This window comes from Entelurus aequoreus, linkage group LG09, assembly GCF_033978785.1.
Source record: "Entelurus aequoreus isolate RoL-2023_Sb linkage group LG09, RoL_Eaeq_v1.1, whole genome shotgun sequence".
In the NCBI taxonomy this organism is placed as follows: Eukaryota; Metazoa; Chordata; class Actinopteri; order Syngnathiformes; family Syngnathidae; genus Entelurus; species Entelurus aequoreus.
Genome location: NC_084739.1, coordinates 39,907,059 through 39,920,425, shown reverse-complemented (window position 1 = coordinate 39,920,425; position 13,367 = coordinate 39,907,059). Strand labels below are relative to the sequence as shown.

Sequence of the window (13,367 nt, the reverse complement as noted above, 5' to 3'; positions counted from 1 at the left end):
GATCTACTAAGGATTGTCTCTTAAAGGGAACTGCACTTGTTTGGGAATTTTGCCCATTGTTCATAATTCTAATGAGAGACAAAATTAGAGTTTTTTTTGTTGTTTGTTTTTGCGTGCATTTTTTGCATAATGGGAGCAATCCAGTCTGCCACTAAATCACTTTAAAAATGCATCCAAAAACCGTCAACAATACTTAATTTACGTTCCGTAACCTGTATAATAAACAAGCTGTTGCTACGTTCTTATTGTAAGAGCGAACACCGAGGAACAATATTTCTAGCGTAGAAAGACATCGTCTTGGGACGGCTTGCCAAGGCTTTAGCCGTAAGCTAGCTAAGGTAAGAGATAAGATAGCTTTTGCGTCAGCAGCTGAAACGCTTTTGAGTTTGTAATGCACAACACAATGTGATAGTAAAACAATCTGTACTGACTGAAAAACATGAACAATCATATTACATTATCTGTAAAGCAGGAGTGCCCATTAGGTCGAACGTGAGTACCGGTTGATCGCGGAGGATGTGTCAGTTGATCGCCAGCCAGACATAAAAAAAAAACAACTATAAATTAGTGACCATCAATCTTCACCATGACGTCACTTGATTGACATTTACGGCACCCGGATTTCTTGTGAGATGACGCTGGCTGCTGCGAGCTCAGTATTAAGAAAAAACGACCGGCATGAATGCGAGAAACACTTTTTATTTCAACGGACTCTTGCGCCATACCTGCTGTTAAAAGTCTAAAGACCGACCGCACAGTTCCTGTCTTTACAATAAAAGCCCTGCTCCATCCTGCCTGCACTAACAAAATAAGAGTCTCAAAAAGCTTATTTGGGGGACCCTTTCACTTACCAACATCTTTAAATGATATTCATCCATCCATCCATTTTCTACTGCTTATTCCCTTCGGGTTGCGGGGGGCGCTGGAGCCTATCTCAGCTTAAATGATATTCACTACTATTGTAATTGTTCTATGGTATTGTGAATAAACTTGAAACTAAGAGAAAGCTAGAGCACACAAGCTAGCAAGCTACAGAGTTTTCCATCAATGTATTCCTTGTAAAGTGTCTAAAAACGAGAATGCAAGCTGGACAAATAAGATGCCAAAAATAAACCACATTCATGTGGTATTGGACAGAAAGGAGGACTCCTTCACAATGTAAATTCGAAATTGTGGAAGTTATCAGCACTACTATGAATCCTGGCTGATTCCAATCAATGAAATCATCAGAATAAGGTAATACACAACTTATATTCTTGTCTTCATGAAATAATCTATATGGTTAAACATACTTGTCTTTTTACTAAACACCTTTGACATGTTAACAAAAAAACGTATGTTAAATAAATAAACAAATAATATATATAGGTATGAAGATGAGGTAGTTCACATCGACTTGGTCATTAAAAAAGTAGCTTGCCTGCTGAAAAAGTGTGGGCACCCCTGTGTGGGCACCCAACATCACTAATACTGGGTTAATATTAAAGTCACGAAATGTAAAGAAGCATTCCTGGCGGCTTTTGTAAGATTATTTGTTGGGTTTTATGGAAATTATGCACAGAGCAAACTATAACCTGCTACCCAAAAATGTACAACAATCCTTGTCAACAAAAGAGGAGAAATATAACCTAGAAGAAAATTGTATCTAAAACATTTGTGTACACGTACAACAAGTATATCAGTATGTGGAATAAATGATGGAATGGATTAGGTAACGAAGTAAAACAATGTACTAATATGATTCAAACTGAAAGTGTTTACAAAGCACAAAGAAGAATAATGCTAAACATTTTGAATGTATTGGAAATTACATCATCTTATTAATCTCATATGAAATACAACTTACATCACTATTCATTTAAAGTGAATAAAAGTGTTAGTAATTGCTATGAAATGGATAAGGGGAAGGATTAAATAAGATCTGCTTCTTCCTACTCTTTTCCGAACACATTAAAAAGAGAAACTGGAAATTGTGATGTATCATGTTGTTATTGTATGCATGTTTGAAATCAACTTAAACCATAAACTGGGAAGTTGGTACATTTTGAAAGCCAACTTAGACCCAAAGATGGCAAGAAAGACAGCGAAAGATGCTGGTTTGCACACCGCCTTTTTTAGCGAGGAATATATACACATTCTAAGAGTCGGCATCCCAGGAAAAGCAGACATTGTACAATACGTGATGTTTTATCATGTCTGTTGGCTCTCATGAAGTCTGCAGTGAGTAGTTTTAGTTAGTTTTAGTTTAGTCTTTATTTGAAGGGACAATGCACAGAGACATTAGGCTCAAAGATAGATATGTTCTGCACCAGATTATAGCTAAATAGCTCATTTCCATCTGCAGTGCCTGGTTACGTAAACTAAAAATATACAAACACATGCAATACAATTATAACAAAAAAATTATATTATAGCATGTAATCAAATTAAGAAGTCATAAAATGCCCTTTCACTGACTTATACTTATACAGTAGAACCAGACCTCATTTACATCATCCCACGTAGACAATACATGCTCTTGTTCACATCTGTCATCTTTTGTAAAATAAACAACTATGATTTTAACAGACAAACTTCACAGCTTACAACAAAATGCTCTCATGCATAAATATAACACACATTAAGTTGACATGTCAAACATAGTGTCCACTTCAATGACCGTGTGAGCAGCTTTGATTGCTCCAAAGCCACTTTTTAAGATCAATTGTGAATGAAGAGTATTCTGTTTGACTTTTCAAGTTTGTTGCGAGGTCGTTCCATTCCTTTATTGCTTTATATGAAAAGGCTGATTGTGCAAAATATGTTTTACATCTGGGTATGCTACACTTCCCCCTGGTGGAGGCTCATGTGTTTCTAGTTGTCACAGCAGATGTAAACTGGACAAAGTGCTTAAGTGGCGCTGGTGCACTGTTATTTAGGATTCGATGGGCCATTCGTATTGATGCTAATCTTTGAATGTTAGCAAAATTTAACAGTCTGTATTTTTGAAGAACTAAACAGTGATGGTGGTGTTGTGGTTTTCGGCATACTCGCCAACCCTCCCGTTTTTAGCGGGAGACTCCCGGTATTCAGTGCCTCTCCCGATAACCTCCCGGCAGAAATTTTCTCCCGACAAACTCCCAGTATTCAGCTGGAGCTGGAGGCCACGCCCCCTCCAGCTCAATGCGGACCTGAGTGGGGACAGCCTGTTCTCACGTCCGCTTTCCCACAATATAAACAGCTTGCCTGCCCTATGACGTCATAACTGTAGAATGATCGAGGGCGAGTTCTTGGTTTCTTATGTGGGTTTATTGTTAGGCAGTTTGATTAACGTCCTCCCAGCGCGGTAACAACACACAACAACAGCAGTCACGTTTAGTCTACCGTAAAGCAGTTCTTCTGCCGTAAACAGCAATGTTGTGACACTCTTAAACAGGACAATACTGCCATCTACTGGATAGCCTCCAGAACACTGAAATTCAGGTATTTATTTTATTTATATGTATAATAAATTAAATATATATATATATATATATATAGCTAGAATTCACTAAAAGTCAAGTATTTTGTACATATACATATATATATATATATATATATATATATATATATATATATATATGAAATACTTGAGTTGGTGAATTCTAGCTTAAATATATTCCCCTCTTAACCACGCCCCCAACCACGCCCCCGCCCCACCCCCGACCACGCACCCCGACCACGCACCCCCACCCCCACATCCCAAATCCCAGTATCGGAGGTCTCAAGGTTGGCAAGTATGGTTTTCGGGCAAGGATTTTGAGCGATTGTTTGTGCAAGGTTTCCAATGGCCTCAGTGTGATTTTGCTTGCCTGGCACCAACTTGTAATAGAATAATAATAACAAGATATAATCATTGCATTAAAATAAGTTTGAGCTGCCTCCAGTGTTAACGAATTCCTGATACATTTGAAAAGGTTTGTTGTATTTAAGACTCTGGCACATCTGTTTGATGTTTTTTAAAGTCAAGTGTTGGGTCTAAAATAAATTGAGAACAGGAAGTGAACCAAATTTTTAGCAACTGTTATGTAAAAGAAAAGAGGTAGGATTAAATAAGCTCTGCTTCTTCCTACTCCTTTTCGATCATGTTGAAAAGAGAAACTGGAAATTGTGATGTATCATGTTGTATGCTTGCATGTTCGAAATAAACTCAAACTCAACTCAACTCAACTCAAAATGACACCGAGATTACGATATTCTCTAACATTTTGTATTATTTCCTTATTAAAAGTTGTATTTGGAAAGGATGACGTTTTGTATTTGTTTACAAAATACTTTGTTGCCGTTGTCTTAATGTTTAATGTAAGACTGGAGTCATGTAGCCATCTTACCTCTCTGCTTGGCACTCAGCATCAAGGGTTGGAATTGGGGGTTAAATCACCAAAAATGATTCCCGGGCGCAGCCACAGCTGCTGCTCACTGCTCCCCTCATCTCCCAGGGTGTGATAAAGGGTGATAGGTCAAATGCAGAGAATAATTTCGCCACACCTAGTGTGTGTGTGACAATCATGGGTACTTTAACGTTTAACGTTTAGGATTTTTTGGTAACCGTTTCAGCGTCTTTTCCCCAAATATAAATAACCGTTTCATCTGCATACATCTGGATTTTAACATTGTCACATACAGAAGGCAGGTCATTTATATACATGAAGAAAAGAAGCGGGCCGATGTTAGAGCCTTGTGGCAGTAATAATCAGTGATGTTATCAAAGGAAAAAGCGAACGTCGTGATGCGTTTTTGAAATTAATGCACTGCGGTATGGTTATTATGAATGTGACTGTTACTACATTCCATATATACTTACAGCGCACCTGTATATAAAACCTTAATGGAGGTGTTTGGATGTTTTTTAAGGGCTTTATAGGCAGAATAGAGCGACTCCTATAGGCTCAATTGTAAGCAGAATTTTGCTTGCATTTATTTAATTTTTGGAATGCATTAAAAAAAGAAAAACGTGTGCTTGTTTTTCAGAAGGATTGTGAATATGAATGTGATTTTTTTTTTTTTTAAGTGCAGTTCCCCTTTAAAAAAACAAAACTATGTCGCCATATTACAGCACTTTAGCCCTTAAATGTAAGCGATTTTACAAAAAATGCCAAAAATGTCAGTGTTTTGGTCAAGGCAGACTTTCGTGTTAATGCAACCTTTTAGATTTCTGATGATCTGGAACTAGGAACTACCGTACTGTGAAATACCGACACAGCTACCATGAGCGGCCAACATGGGTGAACAATATTTCTGAATCAATAAATGAATTAAGCACTTGTTGGTTTGGCTCCCTGTCAATCTTCACTTTCACATTTTGGACAATTCTGTTTGTGGGGACAGTTTACGGATAGGCCCTTGTCTGATTCCCAGAGCACAAAGAAAAGTACCGTATGGGTGGATGGGTTTGTCATCCAATATCACTGACCTCTGACTTCCAAAGCATTCTTTCCACAAAGTCTTCTGACCTCCACCTCATGCAATGTTTAAATATATGCGTATTGTGTGACTTCTCCTGTCTATTTCACTGCACGGATGGCTGCACTGTCAGCAAGCCTAGCATTGCCCTTGCATTTCAATAAACACCATCTGAGTTGCCTAGTTGCGTATAAAAACTGTCATGAAATTGCCACGCAGTGATCTTGAGGCCATGACCTTTGTCCCCCAGGGAGCCGCTGATGGGACATTGCAATGACGGGGGCGGGGGCTCCCATATCAATATGCAAACTTATATGCTTGATACGTCGTCTTTCTTAGTTACCAGCTCAAAGAGTTGTTTCTCCCTATGCATTGTAAATGGAGTGGAATGCAAAGAAGGGATAAACACAGGCTTTGTAGAAAGGGCTGTCTCATATATTGATGGTTGCCAAGATGTTTGTTTTCTACGACAGAACATCGAGTTGTAGCGTAGTATAAACCTTTCCCACTTTAATAATCTACCTTTCTTTTGGAAGGAAGTATTTTTCATAGCTCAAGTTCCCACTGTCAAGCAGTGAGCCATGTGGACAAAATAATGCTCGGGTTCTTTTTACATGCTTCAGGTTAGTCATGTAAGGTTAGTCATGCTTCACTTCTCCATGCTTATCTGGATGTCCTGATTCTGCCCAACTGCTCTGACATCTTCATTCATGATGCATACACTCCTCCTACCAACTTTAATCCTGGAGTACATGTAACACAGTTTAACTAACATTGAAAGTAAGCAAACACTTTCAAAGGCATATTCCAATGTTTTTGCAAATATCGCAAAGCGGAAACCTTTTAGAAACACAGAAAGCTGTGGTGTTAAATACTCTGTGGGACGATGATAAAACTTTGCTCGCGCAGATGAAAATACATTTACAAATACAAATTGTGTCATGCAGTTGTCAATACTAAACTGCAACTTGAAGTAAGCATAAAAAATGAAAGTGAAGCAGAAGAAGATTGAAACACATTCTCTGCTTTTTAATGCTCTGCCTTTGCCAGCATGAGCTGTTAGGCAAACTGTTCAATATAAACTCTAGCATAAGCTGCACATGCTTCTCTTGTTAGACTCAAAAGGCATGAATACACAGAATACTGTCAACTGTGGCACGTCTGAAAGTTAGCAAATCAACAAAGTCTAAAGCCAAATTGACAAAAACACTCCACACACCCAATTGTTACTGATCAATAAGTATAACTGATCATGTCACGTTTCTTTCTGCTGCGGATTTAGGCCATGTCCACACAAACACGCATGAAATGGTACCTCGGCTGATGAGTTTAATTGGATCTGTGGCGGAGTTCGTAAACCAAAATACTCGGATCTCAAATCAATATTCTCCATTGAAATGAATATAAAACCCATTCATCCATTCTGGGCCCCCCAAAAACATCACAAATTTAACACATAACATGCTTTAAAATAAGACAAACAACTTCTGGTGAAGAAATATTGTATCACAAACAATGCAGTAAAATGAACTACACACAACTAAATTAGTTTCATTAAGTAATGTAATAATATTGTATAGTATTTACCTTCTTCTGTGGTATCTTCTTCAAGCTGCTTCTCCGTCAAACACCAACATATTTTAATGGATAAATGTCCTTTGTTTAGATATAATCTTAACATCTTAACTAATTAATATCTTAACTTTTTTTCCAAGATGGCGCCGCTGTAGTGGCTGCAGCATTGTGCTCTTGCATCAACATTTTATGCTCCTGGTGTTTCCCTCTTGTTTTCATGTGTTTGTTTTGCCTTTTGGTTCGGGACCCTTTGGGGCTGTGGGACAAGGGGTGGCACTTTCGTGACTTCTTCGGTGCTTTTTTGTGAACTTCTGGATCTGCCTCCCGGGAGCCTTTTGGCCATGGAGACCAGCTGCTGGGTCTCTGCCACACCAGAGTCCGTTTGGAGAGACTGGAGGAGATGCGGATGAAGAGACAGGGCTGCAGAGGTATCACTGAGCTCCAGGACGGACAAGCTTCAGTGTCTTGGCTGAATGAGCATGTATCGGACACCTCGGTCTCCTTAGACGCATCCGCTCATCCATGCAGACTGGATACTGGCCGAGAGTTAGTGGGCGGTCGAGGGTGGAGTTGGCTCTCTTGGTTGCTTTGTCTCTGGCCATGCTCACCCCACACCAGCAGACGATGGCGTGGAACACCGCAGAGGCCACCACAGTGTATATGGGTGTTGAAATTATGTTTTTGTTTGGTTGCTTGTCTATGCATGGTGCAATCGTGTGTATGCAATATATATTATTGTTTAAACATTTTTTGTTTCCCTACTAGGCCAGATGGAAACAAGAGCTCCTCTGGTTTTACTTTTGTTGCTGTATGTAGAAATGGCACTGCTGGAGTGGCAGCTGGTTGCATCAGCTCTGCTCTTTAAATGTCTTTAATGTCCTTGGTGTTCTTTGATGTTTCCCTCTTACACACATGTTTATGTGTGCTATGGCTATGAGGTTTTTTGTCTTCCTTGGCCTCAGTCTGGACCCCTCTCCAGGGGCCCGGGCTTAGACTGAATATATATATATATATATATATATATATATATATATATATATATATATATATATATATATATATATATATATATATATATATATATATATATATATATATATATATATATATATATATATATATATATATATATATATACACTACCGTTCAAAAGTTTGGGGTCACCCAAACAATTTTGTGGAATAGCCTTCATTTCTAAGAACAAGAATAGACTGTCGAGTTTCAGATGAAAGTTCTCTTTTTCTGGCCATTTTGAGCGTTTAATTGACCCCACAAATGTGATGCTCCAGAAACTCAATCTACTCAAAGGAAGGTCAGTTTTGTAGCTTCTGTAACGAGCTAAACTGTTTTCAGATGTGTGAACATGATTGCACAAGGGTTTTCTAATCATCAATTAGCCTTCTGAGCCAATGAGCAAACACATTGTACCATTAGAACACTGGAGTGATAGTTGCTGGAAATGGGCCTCTATACACCTATGTAGATATTGCACCAAAAACCAGACATTGGCAGCTAGAATAGTCATTTACCACATTAGCAATGTATAGAGTGTATTTCTTTCAAGTTAAGACTAGTTTAAAGTTATCTTCATTGAAAAGTACAGTGCTTTTCCTTCAAAAATACGGACATTTCAATGTGACCCCAAACTTTTGAACGGTAGTGTATATATATATATATATATATATATATATATATATATATATATATATATATATATATATATATATATATATATATATATATATATATATATATATATATATATATATATATATATATATTTATTTCTTTTTTGTTTGTTTGTTTTTTGTTTGGGTTTTTTTATTATTTTTTTACTCATGATTGTCCAACCATGTAAGGCTCTGCCATACTTGCTTCACCCTGACTTCACATCCCTAAGCCAAAGAAAGTTGCAAGCACTTTTATAAAGAAGGTGAGAATCATTATTGAATCCAAGAGAGAAATTTCCCTTTCTCTCCTCCCTCTCCGCTTATTGTAGTGCTAATCAACAAGCGTTTTCATTAAAGATACATATGTTAAATGTTTATTCATATGTATTTTTTATCGATTTATTTATGTAAAACTTTAATTATTATCTATAGAATGTGTTTTGCGTTGATATTTTTGGGGGGAACATTTGATTTGGTTTTCATATGATTTGTCTTAGTCTGATCTTTTGGAATGGATTACGAACAACAACAGAGGTATCCCCCTATCTATACATATACTGCAATACTGTTACATGTTGACAGTTGGTATATTTTACAGCAGTATTTCAAAACCTATTTAAACCTGAAATTCACAAAGCATTCCTGTAAAATAAATTGTTTGTTAACATCTATTAGTGCACTTTATGTGGACGGTACCTTGGTTTTGTCATAAAGAGTATGATTGTCCAAAATCATCCTCTTCTCCATCCGGGCAAATCTCCTCATATCTCTGTCAAACTGCTGTTGGGGAAGATACGAAAATGTTGTTCAAGTAAACAAAGTATCTGCTAAAGTGTATTTTTATGGTAATGTCAGAAAATAACCACTTTTTAATGTAATCAGACATGTTTTTGATGAAATAATACACGCTACTTGTGTCTAAACTTTGAATTATACAAACCAATTTCACAATCAAAAATATTTCATAATAAGTGTATTCATTGAGTAACCATGGTCAAGGGAGGGATCTGTATTTTGTCTCATGCATTATTTCACCCACCACCACCCCATCGTACCGTGGAGCCAGTCCATCCCAGGAGAGCAAAGGCATAACGATCCATTGGTGGCGATACTAAGTCCAGACGCACTGCCCTCCAGCCCCTGTTGTCTCCCTCAGTACAGTTGAGACCGCCATCCACCTGGCTAGCCTCCAAGCGCAGGATCAGGAAGCACTTTGCGAAGTAGTCCATTGCGTCATACTTCTGGCAAGGGAGCTTTGATATGTGAAAGGTGGAGGGCTGGTAATCACAGTAAAGAACAATCCCCTGGAGAAAGCAAAGAGAGACGATCTAGGTCAAACCTGTTTGTAAAAAGAATGAATGTCCCTTTTTTTTTTTTTTTTTTTTTTTTTTTACAAATTTGCCGTGTAGGATATGCTTTATATGTGAAAGGCAAACTTCATAAATAATGAATCGAGAAATATATATTTTTATAGAAGTGACTTTAAAAAGGACATCTTTCACAAGTTGATACACCTGGGTTCTTGCAAAAAAAAAACGGTCAGCTTTCATCTAAAGCGCATGACTTTATATAACAGTGAAAAAGAATGTTATAAGAGGATCCCAGTTTGTGGACTTGAAGAGGGTTCAAGTTAGATAGCTAGTAGTTGCCTAGTATGTACTGTAACATTGCAGCATGTCACATTATTACTAAAATTGTACAATAAAAGTTGACCACAACATGTATTTTAAGGCCTTTGCTAAGTTTGTATTATTACAAAACATGTTTTTTCTATAACATACAGTGTGAAACTGAAGTTGCTGTCTTAAAATGATTTAAACTGTGAAGAGAATGGTTTAAATAAAGGGCATAATCTGATAAGATTTTTATTTCTAACAGTCCAAATATGTTCACATGCACCCAGATGGAATATTCTCTCAATCTTCTGTCTTTGCAGCACAATAAACTCCAATATCCATGCCATTTGTGCGTAACTAGTGGGACAAGCGGTAGAAAATGGATGGATATGCTAGATTGCACAAACATTGTAGATACAGACTCAGAAAAGTTTCAGTCTTGATAAATCACATTTCAAGTGTTAAATGATTATATTTGCATCTCTTCACAGTATTGTGGGTGTTCTGATATTTAGCATATATATAAAGACAGACATGCTAAATGAATTTCTATTTTGCTAATTTAAGAAACCCAATCCTCTGCGCACAATCTTAGTAGATCAGTTTTGCGTGTGCTATCAGGTTTGCACGTGTATTAATACACGCACACCTTTCATAGGTCAGGCCCTTAGTGTATTACCAGTCTTGCCCGTTATACATGTGTATAAATTAAAGTTGAGGCAATTAAGCGTTAACTATAAGTTCCTTTAACGGCGCAATATTTTTGTTTTTACGTGCAATCGTCGCGCATGTGTCCTGACTCTTTTTTGTCACTCGGTCCATTCCGTGGTGTGGGGAAATGCAATGGCGTTCAGTTACTGTTAAGCTACAAGCTCAAAAATAGCTAGCAGAAATGCACAAAGAAAGGTGTTACGATCGGCTAAGCCGGAGTTGAACCGTAAAAGCAGAAGAGAAACAGTCAGCAAAAATAAGAATGTTAAATAACAAAAGGGGAAAAAATAACAAAAAGCGCACTCAAAAAGGGAAGGAGAACATAAGACGCAATCAGAAGGAGTGGGAAAAAATATATAACACAACTATAATGGGACGGAGCCACTGGAATGGTATATGTGAGGAGAGCCACGAAGGAATATGAAACGCCAAGCAGGTGGAAGAAGTCATTGGAGGTGAGTGAAACATCTACAATCAACTGGCCCTCTGACGACTGGCAGGGAGGCTTAAGTAGCCCAGTAGCAAATTGGCTGCAGGTGTGTGTGAGCGACTACACCCCGGAAGTCCATAACCAGGTACTGCAAAGGAGGGCAAAAAGAAGGCAGCAGAGGAGCAAAAGAGGGACATTATGGAAATATTAAATCCAAAGCGATGGCAGCTTCTGACAAATCAAGACCATTTAATCTTAGAATGCCATAAGACGACATCAATGGAGCGAATGCCTGCTGGCGAGATGAGGAGCTTCACATCTGTGTTTGGATTACAGTTGAGTGCATTGATAACATAAAATGTAGATTGTTAATGTAACTGCTTTAATAAGACAATATAAGAGCTTACCAGAGTCACTTTTATCTGAGACTTTTGTCAAAACATGTCAAGACACCTCACACCAATCACACACTTCCGGCTTCACAATGATAGTGCGGATAGTGCGTCACATCCGGTCTAACTACCAAAACAATGAAAATCATCTTACATTACGATCATGTTTTAATCTGTGATATTTCTACCTAAATAAATGTTATCTGGCAGATCGAATCAAAGTGTATATAATTTTTTACCTGTTCTGATAGTTAGTCCGCAATTACAGAATTTTAAGCAGGCTGAATATTACATTTTATTAATGAAGAGAGAAGGTGAAAACATTGTCATGCTGAGATTTGAATACCATTAACTTGTACAACATGTAATGTACAGAATATCAGAAGCAAATACTCTTTTAGAAATATCATAGATGGAATTACCAAATATATTTGACAATTAACTTAAAAAGCTAAAGTTAAAGTACCCATGATAGTCACACACACAATAGATGTGGCAAAATTATTCTCTGCTTTTGACCCATCACCCTTGATCACCCCCTGTGAAGTGAGGGGAGCAGTGAGCAGCAGCGGTGGCCGCGCCCGGGAACTAGCAACAAATAATAACTTTATTAATATTGTTTTTAGTCTGTAACTTAATAATAATTTAATTGTAATTTAAAGTGCATCAATTTGCCTGAAATAAAACAAAACATCCTTATTTAAAACTATAAAAAAATGTTGACTAACTTAAACCATTTAATGTTGAAACATTTAATTTAATGAATTAAATAAATAATAATAAGTTCAAATTGACCAGCAATGTTAACAAAGGAGCACAATGTATAAAACAAAAATGAATAAAATAATTTGTGCCGATTTTTTTAAATCAAAATGAAGAATACAGTACAATACAATAATGGCTACAGCTTTTTGAAGCAGGGTTTAAAGCATGCCATTGCATGATACTGATAAGGCATGTTCCACGCTATAATATTTTTAAATTTTCCTGAGGGAACTCTCCTGAAGGAATCAATAAAGTACTATCTATACACGTGTCTCCCTACCATTTGAAAAGTATTGCCCTAATGACAAGAGGCATCCAAAAAACTAGTCAACACACAGTCTGAAATACTTCAAAAAAGTATCTCATAATGACTAAATAATTATGATGATTATAGCTAATAAAAACAAATGTATCTCAAATTTACGAAATATATAATATACTGCTTCATACTGTAATCAAGATGTGAATCGCAGAAAGCCTTTTTATTGCTGAGTTGCATGTGACATCACTTCTAGAGGCCATGTTTTCAGACTCAAGAACACGCATTTGTGCGAGTAAGAACGGCTTGCAAACGAACGACTCGCAACTATGAATGGGTTCAAATCCTCTACCTAAAAGAGCCGTTTAACAGACAGGGCTCGTCTGAGAACATCACATCTCTAACATGCAAAGATATGGGTCACAGACTCAGTTGAGAATCAGTGTTCTCAAGGATACTGTATATCCATGGCAATGAGGCTAAAAGATATTGTGCATCAATATTCAAGGATCAATCAAGAGCACCCGC

At 37.3% G+C, this 13,367-nt stretch overlaps 1 protein-coding gene across 1 annotated transcript in view; it reads right to left on the bottom strand.

The window, feature by feature from the left end:
• Positions 1 to 13,367, bottom strand: part of dntt (deoxynucleotidyltransferase, terminal) — a 224,052-nt gene that overhangs the window by 74,289 nt on the left and 136,396 nt on the right. The window contains exons 9-10 of the mRNA XM_062058758.1: positions 9,722 to 9,970; positions 9,363 to 9,446 (exon numbers count right to left, since the gene is read on the bottom strand). Of these exons, the coding sequence (XP_061914742.1) occupies positions 9,363 to 9,446; positions 9,722 to 9,970 (333 nt within the window). The remainder of the gene's footprint in view (positions 1 to 9,362; positions 9,447 to 9,721; positions 9,971 to 13,367) is intronic.